Source organism: Leuresthes tenuis, unplaced genomic scaffold, assembly GCF_036924035.1.
Source record: "Leuresthes tenuis unplaced genomic scaffold, fLeuTen1.0.hap1 SCAF_12, whole genome shotgun sequence".
Lineage (NCBI taxonomy): Eukaryota > Metazoa > Chordata > Actinopteri > Atheriniformes > Atherinopsidae > Leuresthes > Leuresthes tenuis.
In genome coordinates this window covers 18,013,168-18,031,827 of record NW_027325366.1, presented here as the reverse complement: position 1 = coordinate 18,031,827, position 18,660 = coordinate 18,013,168, and the positions used below count along the sequence as shown (strand labels likewise).

Sequence of the window (18,660 nt, the reverse complement as noted above, 5' to 3'; positions counted from 1 at the left end):
GCTGTTTCTGAATGTTGAACATGTGGACAGTGTGATAACTTACAGTGACGGCCACCGACCATGAGCTGTCGTCAACAGACTTAAACGCTGTGCTGTTTTTGAAATGTTGAAGTAAAATCTTTAAATTGGTTTGGATACACCTAGCTGAAAACAATGCACTCTAATACTACACACAAACGGTATACTTACAAATGTACTTTTATCATGACCACGTGACCTAAAATAACTTATTTAGATGTCAGTGAAGGAAGGATTTATTGTTACTCTTGTATTGGATGGCATCAGTTGTGGTGTACACTTAAAATAAGAGGTATCATGGAGTGTTTCTAGCTTTAATCCAAAAATATATATTACTAGCAAGTGGATCGATAATGCTACAGTCACAATTTCTTAATAACAAAACCACTTCACAGATAAAAATGTGTTGTCATATTTGAGTTATTCCTCTTGCTTTCTGATCCTTTTTTGTTTCGTCTTTTTTCCTCACTGTATTTTTTTGTTGTATTAACTTGAAAAGGCCAACTTGGAGACATTTCTTTTAACTGTGGTGCCTCAGTTTTAATTGACTGTCAAACTCCTTCTTTTCATCTCATATACACACAGCCTCCACTTGAGCTTTACCTTTTGTGTGACGCGCAGCCACAATTTACCGGCAGAAACACACCAAACAGAAACAGAGGGAGAGGAAATTTGATTTGAAATTTCTGATACAGCACAGTGTGAGTTCAGGCTTGTGTATTTGTACAACAGGGAGCTGAAGGTGGTGACTGGAGAGTGGTTCCTGGAGGAGCGATCCAAGCGCTTTGAGCAGAAGGTGCTGAGCAGTGACGTGGTCAAACAGTCTATCCTGAGCAGCCCACCAAGTGAGTCTGACTGCTAATGTACAACGAATTACCCTGTAAATCCCTAACTCAAACCATAATGACTTCTGTGGAGAGAGCATACTGGGTGGAGTAGCTGCAGAGGAAACGTGCTGATTTCATACATCAATTTCTGATGTTTTTGATCATAAGCCACAGAAAAGAAGCTCACAGAGAATCTGTCAGCCTCGTCTGAACCAGAGAAATCCAACACCCCAAAATCCAACAGGAGTGCAGTGCGCAACATTGTGGATGGTGCCAGAAAGAAGGGGTAAGGAAACTGCACACAAAGCTGTTAATGATTGGGTTTACTTAATGGATAACACACCATGAACAGAAGAAACAGAAAAAAGAAAAACAGCATGGAAGATATGCAGTACATGGACAGGATATAATCATTTCAAAATAAATGTGCAGTGGGTTGAGTGCACACTTTAGCACATGACCATTACAAAAGATCAAGTGGATGCTTATTTGATTTGTCAGAGACCTGGAATGTATTTTAGAATACATTTTGTAAAGCAGCAAAGCAGTAATTCGATTGTGTAGGCTAAAATTTCGCATCATCTTTGCAGCAGTCTAATGGTTCCTGAATGCTCATGGAAAGCCATGCAGACACAAAGCAGATCTGTCGGATTACGGATGTCTGGACGGCTCTGATAGGAAATTATTCACTCTGCTGTTCCAGATTTAACTTTGCAGGCAGCTGCAGTTCTTCTCAACAGTTCTGAGATAATCATCAGACACTTGTTGTCCGGACAATGAATGTGTCCACAGTTAAACTTTTTTTTGTTGTTGTTGTGTTTTTCAAAAAAATAAAAGATGTGGCATCGAAGTATCACGAATAGACGTTTATCAAACTTTTTCTGGCATTCTCACCTTTAGATGCTGAAAAGAATTACTTGGGAAGCACGCATCTGTAGTCTCTTGTTTGTTGCCTTTCCCTTCCTAAATCATGCTAATTTAATTTGTTGTCGCTTCACATTTTTCCACTGGCCATCCACCTGTCTACCCAGACAGAGGCTGTATGCCATCCAGTTTCACAACATAATGAAACGTGGTGTAATATTGCCACAATTATGGATACAACTTTATATCTCTGTAGTACAGTAAATAACTCACTTCCTGTGTGTGTGTGTGTGTGTTGCTGTAGACGGATGAAGTTTGATAAAAAAGGCAACCGGCCCACCCTGAAGCCAGAGAATGGAGTCAACAGCGTCAGTGTCAAGTCTTCTTGTGATGGAGAAGCTCAAAGCGTTTGTTCTACTTCGAGTCCGCACTCACACAGGTTTCTGTCACTCCGTCTTCAATACATACAAATTGCGCCTTTTTTTTCTTTAGTGAAGATAAAGATGAATTTGACATTGAAACTCCAGCAAAGTTGCTCAAGGATTGTGAGCTCAAAATAAAAAAAAAGGGTTTCTCTGTTCTCTGCACATCTCCAGGGACACATCAACATGCCTTCATTCTGTGCATTGAGGCGTCTGGAAAGATTTACAAGAAGCAACGAAGCACAAAGAAGCTTTCCTTTGAATGCCTTGTAGAGTGCTTCTTGCTCCTGCATATTTAAATGATTCTTAGGTTAGGAAGTTAGGTAGGCTGCCTTCTTCACTGAAAGGCTTGCTCTGCTCTCATTGGTCAGCTCCAGTGGCCTGATCAAGCACTGCCCACCATTCCACATCAGTTCTACTGAAACCTGAAACAGAAAGTAGTGTTTTGAGGGAAAAAATGTTGGTGAATGATCCGAGTATTGCCTGGGTTTTCAGAATTTCGGTTTTTTGTTTATTTTCAGGAAACAAACCCTGAAATGGAACAACACTTTATTCATTTCCAAGGGGAAATTACATCATATGAATTATTTAGGCTGAATAAAGAAAGAAAGAAAAATAGATAAATAGTACATTTGGGTGTTGGAGCAAATTACCTCAGTGTCAGTGTGCAATGGATGAATTCTCTTAATAGAAAAAGCCAAGATTTTCAATATTTGTGATGCACTGATGGTCCTTAACATGTCCCAGATTACAATCCTTCCTCCTTTATGCTTGCCTCTGTCTGCTCCTATAGTTTGGCAAAGAGTCCAGAAAAGGTTTGTGCAGCCATGTCTCAGTGAAGCGCATGATACTGCCCTCAAGATACTGTGTCCTTGTTTTCAGCCCGTCTCTTTTATCTGTCCATGATCTCACATTCCTTATGACAATCAAGGGTAGAAATGGTTGAACGTCCTCATTCCTCCTCATACAATTACACCTGCTTTACGTCCTTTCAAGTCTACTCTTCAACTCGTCCGAATTGTGGGTCATATTAAAGGCATTATTTAGGTTTGGGAAAGCCCAGTTAGCTCCTTGTGCGTGTAAACTTTACTTAACATAATAGATTACACAAAGAAGTCCTATAAGCAGCATCTGAACCAGCATGGATTTTTTTTTAAATGTGTGTTTTGTTTTAACAAGAAAAAGCTCAATTGAAAATCTCAAGAAGATACAGATTCCGATTGGAAATCGTTATCTTGCTTTCTGGCTTGAGGTGTTGTCAGAGCTACCACTGCTTACATATGTTTTTTCTAAAACCACGGTAACCTTGGCATGAAATAGACCAGTACAGACAACAGTTTTTCTTTATCTCTCTTTAGATTTGCCCTCACTGTTGAGCCTTGATGGCGTCAGGCTGTCACTTACCCCTGCCTAGATAATTTCCACAAAACCTCCAAAATGACTTTTTTTATCCTTCAATTTCATAAATTGAAAAAGAGGTTTAGTATAAGAGACAGAAACTTGTAAACATCAAATTTGATTTTGTGAGGACTTGATAAATCAGGTGAAACAGTTCTTCTTCATGCAGTCATGGAGCTTCAAGTTCAGTCATTTTATTTTATTTTAAATGCAAAATGCTATTTTATGGAGTGGCTCCAGGTGTTAATCAATGATGATGATCGGCTGGGTTCTTTTTTGGGGGGGGTTTCAGGGGCAGTGCTGTGGCTGTGGAGTCCTCGGGGATGCCAACTTTACCCAACAACCTACGTACTCAAACTCCGGACAAATCAGTAGCTCACAGCGACAACCGGAGGGTCAGGGTCAGCGACCATACACACAAACAGACCAACGGCAGAACAAAACCTACACAGATTAGAGTGTTATTTCCGCAACTTGAGTGCGTGTTTTGTGTTTGAACGCAGCCTGACGGGGCGGAAAGCGTTGCCAGTTTACCCTCCGGTGACGGTGCACCTGAGAAGAAGGCTGCTGGTCATCACCGGACGAACTCTGGCACTCCGACCATCTCTGTGTCCCGGGCTTCTGTGTCATCAGGTAACAACATTGCAAACTGACTTTTTCCCCCTTTTTTTCCCCACTTTGAAGCAACATGACTCCTGCTGTCATCTCACAGCCTCACATCTCACGCACAAGCTTTTCGATAACTGAATCACATCTTTGAGACGTGATAAAGGCAGCAGATCACATCAAGGTGACGTTAGACAGCAACTTCACCTCTACAGGCTGATGCAAAAACACTCTTAATCTCAGTGTATTCAGTACATGACAAAGGATCAAATTGCTCCTTTTGTCGGGAGCAGATGTACGTCTGCACAAATTGCACTGTTAATGTCAGCTCCCTCATCTCTGTCTGTTGCTCTTTGTATCAACTATAAACTCCTCCACTTTGTCTTTCGATGTCAGACCTTTTATCTCGGCTCCTAACTGATTCTCAGAATTATGTCCACATTTGAAAATGACACAGATTATTGTCAGAATTTTTCAAAGAGCTGCTGAGTGAGAATCTGCAGTTGTGGTTACAGGTGTCCAGATGAGTATGTGATGAACATGTTGTTCAGTTTTGTATTATCAGTTTGATTTTAAAGATCTTAGGAGTTTCATGTCATCTCAAAAGTGGGCTCGGGGATCAGTAAAGATTGTGTGTCTTTGCAGGAGTCCTCAGATCCTCACTCTCTATAGAACTCTCTAAACTTGCAGTGAAGCTCTCTCCAGAAGCTTTGGGCAAAATTTAGCAGTTTTTGCTGCTGAAAGCTTTTTATTTAACTTTTTATCAATCTAAATGTTTCCTTTGCATGTATTTACATGTTGAAAGTAAAACTGAAGTGTTTTGAGAAGAAAAAGAAAAAAAAACACCACTGCTTTCTTCTGTTGGAGATCATTTGAGAGGAAATTAATTTTATGTCTGTGTTTTAAGCATGGATTTGGAGCCTTGAGGCGATTAATTTAGCATGAAGACTGGAAGCGAGGTAAAAAAATAAAAAATTCCTGGCTCTGAAGCTTAATAATTAACATCCCACTTATTTAATTCACGCTCAAGCACTCTTTTTAAGTCTTTTCAAAGCCAAAAACACCAGATAAAATATGAAATGAATGGCTTAAATAGTCGGTTTTTGCCCCTACAGTCAAATGCAAAAGCACAGCAGCAGATATTCAAAACCAGCTTTTTATGCCATGAACTTAAAAAATGTATTAAAATGAATCTTTTATTGCAGAATGTGACCGAGAATATTATTAACTCATTAAGCCTCTACCAGCTCACTCGGGCTTGTGAGACAGATCAAAATTTGTCAGATGAAGAAATTTTAAGATTTAATAATTGATCCGAGCTTTCATATCTTGTGGTCACACTCAAGAACAATGGGCCCCTTTAAGCAGCTGACACGTGTCGCTATCCTAATGCGTCATAACATAACGAAAGGGGGAGTTAAGCGGAACTGTGGAGAGTTGTGAGGCGGGTAGCTCCTGGTTTTCTCTGCAGAGTTCATGTTATTAGCAAAAAAGGAGGCTTCTGTCCCATGCTAAAAGAAACTAATGCTGTCACAAGCCTTGACAGTGGAGAAAACAGCGTTCTGAATGTGTATCTGTGTTAAGAAGCACAGCAGAACTGTGCTCCGCTCTCAGATAGTGGTCCTGTGAGAACAGGAGGGAACACCACACAATACAACATCAGTTTATCCAACAGTCTTCCTTCTCTGCCTATATGGATGCCTCCTGTCTATTAGCTAAGTGAATCTGCATAATTGGCATTGCGACAAACCATCGCTGCGCACAGCAAACCATTGAAATGAATGGATTTTCGAACACAGCAGTGCTTTTGTCACTTTAGTCTGGAAAGGCCATTAACATCTGGAGAGTCTCGAGAGGAATAGGTTTAATGGTTTAATGAACTCATTAACCTGTCCTGCCACCTAATCACAATGTCTAAAGTTTGCAAAGCAATAGCTGAATAAGCAGCATCCCTTTTGGAAACCGGTGCTGTGCATAGATAAGGTTCAAATGCAGCTCTGTCACACAAAAATGTGTGTTTGGAAAATGAAATTTGCAACAGTTGCGCCAATTATTAGGAATGAAGAAAAAAAGGCATTCTGCTTTGGTGTTGTGCAGCATGGCATAAGAAGATGCTGGATGCCAATATCATGCTGACAAGTGAACTGAAAGAGGATGACCTCTGTATCAGGACAAATATTCAAAATAAACCTTTAAGTCTTCTGTATAATGTATTAGGTTTCTTAGGAACAAAACAAGTCAACCTCACTCAACATCATTGTCAAGATCCACAAACATTGTTCACGAACAATATTGATGAACATAAGCACAAAGTAAATGATCTTCAATAAGCTGAGGATTTAACTCCTCTGATTATTGTTATTTAATATTTTTAGTGCATCAGAGGCAGATAAATAAAGTGAACAAAGACATTTCTGTCACATTCTTTTTAGGAAACCTTCACATTTTAGGAAGCTGTTTTCCAACCATGTAGCTTTTAGAACATGCTGTATATATAATCCACCCTACAATAACTCAGAATTTAAAGTAATCTGCCTTAAAGTCCAGGGTGACTCCTGCATCAATAACAGGAAGACTCCCGGCCACCATGAAAAAGTTTTGGAAGTTTTTCACAAACCAGAGGTTATTAAGTACAGACTTATTAGGACGCCCAGTACTTTCCTGCTGTCTTTTTCTATTTCTCAGTGCTCAACCTATGAAACTGCATTGTTACAACTGCTGTCTTTTTCATTATTCCTCTGCACCCTTGTTCCTCCCCTCTTGCTCCAGATCACAGCCGCTCAGAGATGGACCTGTCAGCTCCGGGCTCTGAACCCTGCGATGACGCCCTCAGTCTCAGAAGTCGCTCAGTTCCCGGGCTCAACGAAGCGGTAAGCGCCATCCCTCCATCTCGTCTCCACTCCACACGATTACATTTTTGCAACAATATCACCACAGTCACAGCAAAAACTCTGATTGCTCTGATTATGAGGCTAGCAAATCCTGAATTTTCAGTTTTTCTCAGCCCTTTTAAATCCTTACCTGTAGTGTGTAGCCACATCAAGCAGGGAATTTCAATGTGATGCATCAGCAGTGGGCCTGAATGTTAATTTCACATCAGAGCTCACTTCAAAGAGCATGACGAGCATCTAAACAGATGTAGTCTGAAAAAAAGGTGGAGGATTTAATGGTTAGTATGGCGCTGCTTTGTGTCTTCATTAAGCATACATTTGCATTTAAAGTAGTTCACTGAAACACTCAGACACACAAATGATTTTTTTTGTCTTCGCCTTCTCATCCAGTCGCGCTCACTGTAAAAACCAGTGACGGTGTGATTTTGAACTTGAAAATCAAATTACCACACTCTGTCCGGTCTTGTCTGATTTAATTTATGAAGGCTGGTTGCGCTCCACCCACTCAGTGTGCAGTGTGCACTGAGGCTGTGGCCGGCCCCACAGATGCAATTCCCCTCTTTGAATAAACCCCAACGCTGTCATCCACAGGAGTTCACTGATGAAGACGCAGAGGAAGACATCGATGCTCTGATGTCAGCCCACAGCGTGAGCCCTGGCCGACGCCTCAGCAGCGCGGTGTCCACGGTAACGGCCCGTATTACGGCGAGCACAAACACAAAAATGTATAAACAGGGAAGTCCTACGCACACGCTCACATACAGTTCAAACATGTTCATGCACACATGCTCTGTGAGCAGAACGTGTGTGGCTTAGTGTAAACACAGTGGGAGCTTTGTGACAAACACTTGTCATGCTCAGGATGCCCCGATGCATTTACGCAAACGAGCCGGATGCACTTGTAGTTTGAAAAGAAAAGGAAACTGCTGGAGTGGTTGTGGCTAATGTCAGGACTGAGAGAATTCTAAGCATGTTTAAGTGGGATAAAGTTGACAATCTTGATTAGAAATATTATATCGGATAAGATAGATAATGCATGTTTTCAATGTTAATTGAAGTTGCTACTTTTTTTGCCTTTGACTGTAAATTTAGGCCGTCACAGTAAGCATTCAAATAATAGTGTGCCTTTGAGTGTAACAGGATAACTGAGTTTCGCACTCATGTGAAAGTACACCCTCTTTAAAGTCTAAAGATTTAAATACCAGGACACAGTAAAAAAAAAAAAAAATCATCTGGTCCTTACCAGGTCTTAAAATTATGTAAATACAACCTCAGATCAACAACACTATCATCAACAAAAACTGAATCAAAACTGTAGAAGTAGTTTGTAAATTTTTTATTTTTTTAAATGTCTTGTAGAAACCCTGTTAGCAGCAAGAACTTTTCTGTATGACGTTAGCAGTCTCTCACATCATTGTCCACTCTTCTTTACAACGTTGCTTCAGTTCATTGAGGTTTGCAGACTTTTGTAAATGCACAGTTCTCCTGAGGTCCCGCCTCAACATTTCAGTCAGGTTGAGGTCCCATGACTGCAAAATAAGCCCAAATCATCCCCCCTCCACCACCATGTTTGACAGTTGGTATGAGGTGTTTGTTCTGATGTGCTGTGTATTTTTCTCCAAACATGGCGCTGTGCAGTATGACCCAACATCTCCACTTCGGTCTGTCCAAAGGACATTGTTCCAGAAGTCTTGAGGTTTATTCAGATGAAACTGCGCCAGGCTTTCTCCTGGAAACCATTCAGAACAAGTCGTTTTCTAATTGTACTGTCGTTCACTTTATCATTTAACATGCTAACTGAGACCTGTAGAGCCTGTGATCTAACTCTTGGGCTTTTTGCATCATTGTACAGTGTAACCTTGGGGTGATCTTTCTGGAGCGTCCACTCCTGGGAAGATTGTCACCTGTTGTGAATGTTTTCCACTCGTGAATGGGCTTAAAGCCCTTCCCAGATTGATGGGCAGCAACTGTTGTTTCACTAAGGTCATTGCTGACGTCTTTCCTCCTTGACATTGTGTTAACACACACCTCGTTTGAAGACCCGGTAAAGACTAGAGGATTTTTAAAATTTTGTCTCATTACACAAAACCTTAGAGCTGCAAGAGGGTGTGCTTTCTTTTTCACATGACTGCAATATCCTGATACCTTTATCACACACTGAACTACAATGTGTTTTATTTGGCACCAGGCACAGGTCTCTCTCAACACTGTAACATCTAAGCAAAGGTTGATTTCATCATTCCAGTATCACACATATTGAATTAGCTCCCTTTTTGATTTCCCATGTTAACTCTTGACTAGGTCACACATGTTCATTTCCTCTGTGAAGTACCCCACAGCATACTATAATGCAGTTAGGCAGCAAACCCAGTTATTGGCCTAAATTGGTTTCTAATTTCAGGACCCAATTGTTCTGCTTGTCAGTCTGTGTGCGTAAGTGTGTAACTTGAGAGCTGAAAAAGTAAACAGTCTAGAGATGTCTTGCCTGTCTGATATTTATCTTTCTGTCATGACGCATTCCCTGACCTGCTGTTTGCCGCTTGAATGAGGTAGAAACGAGTAATAGGAGACATTATACAGGCCTCCAACATACTCTGGCTGCTGTAAAATGATTCACTGCATGGAGGGCTTTCATTGACGACTGCATAAAAAAAGCTATAAGAAGAATTTACTGAATGAAAAGTGTCTCTCATCTGTTAGATGTCTTTTTAAGCTTTGGTGAAATCCTTTTCATTCCATATCTTTCTGTCAAACAAATCCGCAAATGATTTTCCTGGGATACAGTAAAGACAGCAACATCTCACGACACTTTCTTCTCACTGTTTGTGTGTCTGTCCTGTGCATCTGTTCTGATTTCATTACTGATTCCAAACGAGTTGTTATCTCTGTGGTCTCATCTGATAATCGCCATGGTAACCATGTGTAATGGGGTTTTCTGGAGCTGGGGTTGGGGTCTGTGTGGAAGCTCTGCCTCTATCACTAACACATCAACAAGCTCAGATCCTTCTCTTTTATTTTCCCTCTTTCCTCTCCTGCTGGTCTCTGCCTCTAACATGAATCTAGTCCTCCACTCCTGGCTCAGAGAGAAGGTGGGGGTACCTTAATGTCCCCGACTCGGATGCTGAGACTGTAAGTCTCTTCTTTGACATTTGTGCATGCACTTATTTTCACTGCTTTATTAAAAATACAGCAGGGAAGCAGCGAAGCATGAATATTACACGCAACAGTCATTAATATATAAAGATTTACCCTGAATATACCTACCAGCACATTCTGAATCTATCTGCATGTTCAGTGCATGTTACCGGACTAGTTTGTTTATTTCGCCTAATACTAAACTCTTTATATTAAACGAGACATTTATCAGACTTGCTCTCAGGAAGAAATAAATTAAGAAAACCTTCCAGTTTAAAACAAACAAAAAAAGAAATCCAGCGGGGCTCTTTTCAAGTTGGATTATGATAGTTTTATCCTGTCCAGCGTAACAGCAGTCAGTCGTGTTGCAGACATAATTACCCGCTGCTGGTTTGGAGTAATTTCTTTGTTAAATGGGTTTTACAATGTGGGGAGTAAAAATAATTGTTCATTTGACGGACAATCTGTAAAACTCAGGCCAGCACTGACATCCTCACAAACTGACACTGACGTCCTCCTGACAAAAAACTCCCTTACTCTTCTTATTGTCTTCTACTTGGTGATCTGTAGGTTTCTGCTGTTTTTTTCTCTTTATTCTTTTGATTATATACTTTCAGTGTATAGCCCATATTCCCTTTTATTTATTCTACCCTTAATCTGTCAATGTCTAAAGCACATCTAAAACAACACAAGTTCAACCAAACAGCTGTTCAGTAAAAATTTGAACTAACCAAGAGCAATGAAATATTCATAAAAACACGAAAACACAGTGGGTGAAAACAATGGGATAATAAAAAGTACTAAAATAACATTCCTATCCATACACAGTATAACACAATGGATGGAAATAAGGTATCAAGCTCTATTCATATTGAATGCTAAAGAGAGGAGGTGGATTTTCATTAGTTTGCTAAAAGTTTCTAAGGTCTGAGCAGTTCTTACATAAATAGGTACTTTCATAGCCACTGCAAAGGCACAGTCATCTTATTTTTGTGACCACACATGTTCACAAAGAGCTCTAACCTTCTACCGCTCTCATATCTTCGTCCTTACCCCTCGTCTCTGTCTCATAGAGCAGCATAAACAGCATGATGAGCATGTACAGCGAGACCGGTGACTATGGCAACGCCAGGGTGAGCGGCGAGATCCTCCTGAACATCAGCTACAGCTACAAAACAGGTGCCCTCAATGTCCTGGTGAAAGAGTGTCACAACCTGGCAACGGGAGATGAGAGGAGGCAGCGCACGGACGCGTAAGACTATTTAGAGATCATCCGGCTAAACCAGCTAAGATTTTCTCCTCACAGATAGTCATGTGAAAAAGAAAGAGGATCTTTTTCAGTTTTAAGGTTTTACATATCAGGACATGACAAAAAAATCATCTGGCACTTAACGGTTCTTAAAGTTGGGTAAATACAAACTCAGATGAACAGTAACACATCACATTTTTTCTTTTTTATGCCCTGATACATGACACCTTAAAATTCACGTTATTTTTGTTTTTAGGTATATATTCATGACAATGGGCGGAAAAAAAGCTAAACTCTTAAGAGAATCTTAAAGAAGAATGATAAAGAAACGTGTTAAGTCTGTGTTTTCTTCTTCACCTGTTATGGCAGGTATGTGAAGACTTACCTGCTTCCAGACACGTCTCGACAGAGCAAGAGGAAGACCGGCATCAAGCCCAACACCATTAACCCTGTTTTCAACGAGAACCTGAGGGTTTGTGGCAGAAACACTCCATAAGCCGGGACAAGAGTCTCAATTCAAAACTCTTATCACGAAGCAATGTTGAGCTGATGTTTTCCTCTGTGTTTTCAGTATGTGATCAGCCACTCGCAGCTGGAGACGAGAACCCTGCAGGTGTCTGTGTGGCACCACGACCGATTTGGATACAACAGCTTCCTGGGTGAGGTGGAGCTGACTTTTGATTCCTGGGTGTTTGATTCCCAGATAGAGGATTGGTTTGCGCTGCAGCCCAAGGTAGGAGGCCAGAATCAGCCCGTCTTGACATATTTCTCCATTTCATACAAGATTTTGTAAACATTTTGTGTGTTTGTTTAGGTGGACAGCACTGTGGACTCCACAATGCAGTATAAAGGAGAGTTGACTGTCGTGTTGAAGTACATTCCTGCAGACAAGAACCTCATGCTGCCTCTGGATCAAGTTCAAGGTACCACTGTTAAGGTTTTGAGTTAAAGTAATTACTTTAAAATTATAACGGCCTATTGAAACCTTGTCGTTGCACATTGTCTGCCTGTGTATGCATTGCAGTCATATTCTCATATTAACTCTCCATTTAACTTATTTTTACCCTGAAAAAGTTCAGCTTGGTGAGCTTTGAGATTATTGATGAACCTTAAAAACCTTCTGTGGATGAGAACAGTTTTTGGCAGCACAGCGTGAGTTTGCAATAATGAGTGACCCGCCAGTAAGTAGCTGATTATTAACAAGGATAAATGCAGCTTTTCCAAACTCAGCTGTATCTAAATTGAACTTATCCCCACCACGAACTGACCTAAAAAGTTGTTTTTTTATGCAGACAACTTCAAAAATGTCTTTATTTTGTGCCCAATTATTGAAGAGCACTGAAAAATAATTACCGTTTTCGCTGTGCTTTCCTGTATGCCCGGGCTTCTGCTTGTTATCACAGCCATAATGTTGCTGCTGGAGATTTAAATATCTCATACAAATCTATTTATTCTCCATGGTTAGTGAGGACGCAGGATAAAAAATCAGAGATTAATAACAGGTCAGACAAGCAGCACATTTCTTTTCAGGGTATTTCCAGGAGTTTTGCATTTTCAGGCCCTTTCAAGAAGAATTTATGAGCTGTTACAATTGAAAACTGATGATTTAATTAGTACATTACATGCTGTTTTTTAGACAAGTAGGATTTGTTTCTGCCTTCTTACAAATGGAAAGGACAAAAAAAACAACCAACAGTTTATTTTTTTTATAAATTTGCAACCCTATGTTTTTCCTACCAATGGGATTCTAAATATATAGTTAACTTTGAATGAAGGTGGCGTATATGAGATACTGAACCGTGGTGTTACTAGCAGTCGATCAAAGTCAGCACGCCCCCAGTTTGGATGAGAAGTGCAGGAACTGAAGCCAAGCAATGTGCTTTTGTGAACACATAAAGCAGCAAAATGTATTTCAGCCACCTAAGAAGAGGCTCACATACACAATAAATCTTTATTAGTTCAAGCGTACGGTTATATTCCAGCACTTCACCCAGCTGTCAGGCAGGAACCAAAGCCATTACAGTAAATCACTGGCTTGACAGACAGCAGACTCCTTTGACAAAAACAGTCATTTTTCAGAACTGAACAAAGCTGTTAAATCACCTAATTCACACGTTAATACAAGAAAACAAACCAGCGACTCATATGGACCAGCGATTCATATGGTCGGCATAGTGGAATTACTGCGTTTGTCAAAAGGATCTGTTACAGTAGCTCTGTTACAGTAGAGCGACAGCCATCAGTTCCCTGCCATTAAAGCCATGTGATAACAAGGTAAAGCAGTGAAAATATTTCAAGAATAGGAAGCACCTCAATATAAGCACCTCATACACGCCCACTTCAAAGACACAAAACACTAAACACAAGACACTAAACTTATCTGCAATGTAAAAGTGAGTGTAAATGATTTATTAACCATTTTACTTGCAAAACTGGACCTTGTCTGACGACACTTCTCTTGTGAATGGCAGGGGTACAGGTTTCTAAAAATGATTGGAAATGCAGCATGAACAAGACTGTTCAACAAGTCACTCGGAGATGAAAAGATCTGATTGGATTCTTGCACCCAAGAAAAAAAAACCCACAAGACAAATCTCATCTATGCTTTAACTCTTTAACTCAGTTACATGTAGCGTGGTTTTAGGCCACATTCACAGCGCTGCACATCACTGCATTTACAGTGTAAGTCAGCTTGACGTTCGGTATGCTGCTGCCTTAAACCCCTGAAAGCTGCCTGCCACGTTGTCCTTTGATTCATTATTGCAGACAGACATCAAACTCCCCGCAGCGAGTAATGATGAAAAGGTTGGACGGTCATCGCCGGCATCGAGAGGGCAGGTTCATTTATTAAGGCGATCTGTATTATCAAGCATTCAGTGCTGATAACCAGATCAGAGCAGAGATATCACACGCCCTCTTCGTTCCTCTGAGACACTTTAAAGCATCACAAGCTCATGGTTTTCAATCATTTTCAAGGCTGTGAGATTCATTGCTGTAATTTTGTGTAATTTGTTCTCAGGTCTCTCTTTTACAGGAGCTGTTTAAACTCACTGAGAATTCCTGTATTACATTTTTTTTTTTACTTCATTCCATTTATGACTCTGTTTTAGTTTGTCACCATCTAAAGCTAACATGAGGTGTGTGCATGCGTGTGTTGAGGTTTTCCTCATGCATAAAGACCCTGATTCAGAAGTGTTAAACCAGAACATGTACGCCGATGGTTGCTTCTTCTGACCCTTTGTCTTCGTCCATTCTCCCCACTGCAGTGAAGAAGAGTTTCCTGAAAGGCAAGAAGAAGAGCAGCTTCACTCCCCCTAAAGGGGGCATGGTGGAGCTGTTGGTCAAAGGAGCCAAAAATATAACTGCTGTCAAGTCTGGAGGCACTTCTGATCCTTTTGTGAAAGGGTGAGATGCTCCCTTCATGAGCAAAGTTTTAATTGGTTTTGAATGTGACAATTTGTCAGCTTTGTGTTAAAGGAATGTTCAGTTTTTTTTAAGTTGTGTGAGGCATTTATGAGTCGTCAGTGTTCTACCTACAGTAGACGGCAGTCAGAGTCTCAGTTTCTCAGCTCTCTTGTTTCTGAGAGGAGAGCTAAAGCTAAATGTTGGACAGAAGGGGGCCACGAGGAGAACACATTTTTTGCCATTTAAAACAGCTCAAAGATGAAAAATGTCATATTGGTTCGAGTGAATTTCTACACTGGATGCACGTCTGCATCAAGCAGTTACACAGACTGGAACCAGCTAACGCGGTTAAAGTTTACACGTCACAATCCTTTTTGGAATGGACCGCTTTGATCCACTAAATAATTTTACATTTTCTAGATGATAAATTTTGTCTTTGGTGCCCCAATGGTGCTCCATTCTTCTATTGTAGATGCACACAGCAGTATTTGTTGTATTTTACATGGGACGTAGTCTGTACCGCCACCCTCTGCCAACACCGTGCAGCCTAGTTTACGCACTTCAAACCATTTTCAGTCATGGAAACGTCAGTCATTGGTTTATTTGTCTTTTTCTTACAGCTCTTTAAAAAAATCACTTCAGACTTGCTTCGATAGGAAATGGAAACTTCGCTCATTAGTCTATGGCAAAACTTCATTTTCGCAAAAGCAAAGTAAAGCTGCATCCTTTCTCCCAGGTACCTCCTCCCTGACAGCAACAAGTCAACCAAGCACAAGACGGCGGTGGAGCGGCGCACCGTGAACCCACAGTGGAACCACACCTTCACCTACTGCGGCCTGCAGCCGGGAGACCTCAACAACATCTGCCTGGAGCTCACTGTGTGGGACAAAGAAGCTCTGGCCAGCAACGTCTTCCTGGGAGGAGTCAGGCTGGGAGCTGGCACAGGTAAGATATTTGTGAGAGGAGACATTTCCACATGTTTTTGTCATTTTTAAGGTCAGATTAGTGCACAAAATTTCAAATAGGCTTATAAAAACCTCTGAATGTTCTGAAAAACAACAGACCTTTGCACATATATACTGTAGTGAGCACACTACAGTATATACACACATATATATATATATTTATAGATGCATACTGGAATAATTTGATCAGAACCTATATCAATAATCATACCAGATCAATATCAATATCTCCTCTCCCTTAAAGGCACAAGTTATGGCAACGAGGTGGACTGGATGGACTCATACGGGGATGAACAGCGGGTTTGGCAACGCATGATTGAAAACCCAGAAGTTCCCCAGGAGTGTACTCTGATGCTGCGGTCCAGCATGCGCAAGTGCTACACGTGAGCTGGACGGAGGGACGCTCAGAGGATAGAAGAGAATAACAGAGGGAGAAAGAACAGAGACAAGTGGTTTGAAAAAAAGGAAAACAGCAGCTCAAATGCTCAGAAAGGACTAGAGACTGTCCCTTTCTGTACTTTCTTTTTTGTTCAGAGTCCTTCTCCTGTTCACAACAGCCAGTCATGCCTTAGACACTCATCCACTTGTGCCCCTCTACCATCCAAAGCATCTTGTGGTGATCAACCACTGCTGCAGTCATCGGCTGTTTATCAAAAACCCTCATTGTATGTAACTTACTGTAACTTCTAAATAAGCACACGCTGAGTCCTGATGTGTCCGTCGTTGTCTCTGTGTGAGCCACTGTTGCATGTAGTTACAGCTGATGGAGATCCCTTATAAGGCATTAGAAGAGGCACTGATGAATAATATATAAACATTCCCTTTATAAGCAACCAAGCAGTGCTCTGAAGCATACATGCATATAATTTCAACTCCGCCGACACCACAATCAGAAAATCGTGTTTTCAGCTGAATAAATCACCTCACCGCTTCTGAGGCACCGCTAAGTGTGTAAGTAACAATGATGATGTTTCAAGCCTCGTGTGCTTCTCATTGTGGGTGACACATAACTGCATAAATGATACACTTTAACTACATTATTCCGCGTGGTCTTTGGACCGTCATTACCAAAGCAGGGCACTAGAAAAACATCTGTCTGTTCACTGCTGTTAAAAAGTAAGTTAGTAGCAAAACTTTGTAAAATAACAGTGAGGATAGGAAGGCCACCTAGATTTTTGGAAACCTGAATATTGGCGAGCGTGACTGTGATGTCAGTTCTAAACAGTGGATGAGGAGATATTATTGATGCAGAACCCAGTGTAGTACTCTTGCAGGTGTTTTTGTATAGTCTGATCCTGACATTAGTCCTTTCCCAATAAAACAAAAACGATATTACATATCGCTGTTTTTTCCCCCCATTTCTTTTCTTTCATTGCACAAGTGATCACTTAATGTAGTTCTTTAGAAACCATCATGCAGTGAGTTCGAGGAGTTTTACTGCTTTCCATCCCCAGTCGGCTGAATAAATAACTGTAGCACAAAGTCATTAAATTAGAAAACTTAGGCTAGATTTGATGTAAATTCACATAACACTGTATCAGTGTGTTAATATAAACTGCATGGCATTCGAGAAAACGGGGGTAGAAGAACAAAAGGTTACATGAAGCACTGATTCTAACATCACTTTACACCTTGGAGAGAGAGTGTGATCTGTTCTCAGGAACCCGGAGATGGGGGCTGTGCGTTACAGAGTGAGTCAGCACCGAGGCGAGCTGCCTTCATTTCAGGGTTGGGAGGGGGCTCATAATGAGCCAGTGACAATCAGACTGTGACCTTGTCCCCGTCGGCCGGGGCTCTGCGATCCTTCATCCTGTGATGAATCACACAAAAACGATTCTCAAGTTAAACCATGCAGAACTGTTTCTCCTGTGGGTGTTTGTCTTTAGCAAACTGTTCCCCCGGTTATAGTGATACGGACATACATACGCGTGTTCAGTGTCCTGCATACTTGAGAAGCTCATGCAATACCTTATTACTGAGGATAGTCTTATTGTACAGCATGTACCATCTCTGTTATGTCTGGTTTCCAAGCTTCAAACTTAACGTTTTAGCTTATTTTGTCCCAAATGTGTAACGAGAGTATTTTGAAATAAACACATCTTTCAATAGACTGTATGCTTTTTTTTTTTTTTTTTGCTTATTTCCTACTGTTGTTGAGGATGATTCCCAATATTAAACAATATCCGACTGAGAAGTGCTGCCCTTGTGTGTGCCATTTTGTCAAAAAGTCCTCGCGACATACAACAAAATGGAGGCAAAAAAAGATTTACAAGCAAGCAGTCGTTGTCAGTGTTTGTCAAAGATTTGTTCAGACGGAACAAAAAAAAAAAAATAATGTTCAAGCTTGACCATCAGTGAATGAATGCATGAATCGATTCTGACGCTTAAGCGCCAGGTGTTCAGGCTTTTGCCTGAATTGTTAACTTTTTTCCTTTTGTCGATACAATCAGGATAGTAGAATGATTTCTTCACCCTTCTGCTCGGCCAACAGCCCTCCAAGTGTTGCTGGCGCGCTCTCTGACCAATCATGTGTAATCACAGGTATCATCAGGTTAAAAGGTGGACAGAGCAGAGGCCGACAGTCTGCAGAGCACAGAGAGCACTGAAATGCGTACGCACTAAATAAATCATATGTTAAATACACATGTCCAGTTGTGTCAAATCAAAAGCCAGATGTATTGCTAACTGAAGATCCATTTGAAAAGTAAAAGAACAGACTTTTAACATTCACTAAGCAGAACCTGGAACACACTAAGAAGCTCAGTGATGCATGTGACGCAGTGCTCTGAATGTAGTTTCTGATTGGCTAATCCTAAAAGCTTAAACAAGGAAACTGCACAAGACACGAGCTATGACAGGAAGTAAAGCAAAACTATAATG

General features: G+C 40.8%; 2 protein-coding genes across 4 annotated transcripts in view; one reads left to right on the top strand and one right to left on the bottom strand.

The window, feature by feature from the left end:
• sytl5 (synaptotagmin-like 5) overlaps window positions 1-17,893 on the top strand; it is a 41,555-nt gene extending 23,662 nt beyond the window's left edge. The window contains exons 4-18 of one of the 3 annotated variants that reach the window (XM_072396772.1): window positions 751-863; window positions 1,014-1,131; window positions 2,014-2,148; window positions 3,822-3,924; window positions 4,033-4,162; window positions 6,905-7,005; window positions 7,618-7,713; window positions 10,090-10,155; window positions 11,235-11,413; window positions 11,780-11,882; window positions 11,982-12,143; window positions 12,225-12,333; window positions 14,677-14,815; window positions 15,552-15,760; window positions 16,025-17,893. In XM_072396772.1, coding sequence (XP_072252873.1) covers window positions 751-863; window positions 1,014-1,131; window positions 2,014-2,148; window positions 3,822-3,924; window positions 4,033-4,162; window positions 6,905-7,005; window positions 7,618-7,713; window positions 10,090-10,155; window positions 11,235-11,413; window positions 11,780-11,882; window positions 11,982-12,143; window positions 12,225-12,333; window positions 14,677-14,815; window positions 15,552-15,760; window positions 16,025-16,167 — 1,906 coding nt within the window. In that variant the 3' untranslated portion in view covers window positions 16,168-17,893. Of the gene's footprint in view, window positions 1-750; window positions 864-1,013; window positions 1,132-2,013; window positions 2,149-3,821; window positions 3,931-4,032; window positions 4,163-6,904; window positions 7,006-7,617; window positions 7,714-10,089; window positions 10,156-11,234; window positions 11,414-11,779; window positions 11,883-11,981; window positions 12,144-12,224; window positions 12,334-14,676; window positions 14,816-15,551; window positions 15,761-16,024 lie in introns of all 3 variants that reach the window. The other 2 variants (XM_072396771.1, XM_072396773.1) reach the window with 2 other exon arrangements.
• dynlt3 (dynein light chain Tctex-type 3) overlaps window positions 1-18,660 on the bottom strand; it is a 107,282-nt gene that overhangs the window by 29,626 nt on the left and 58,996 nt on the right. The gene's annotated exons all lie outside the window — the stretch shown is intronic.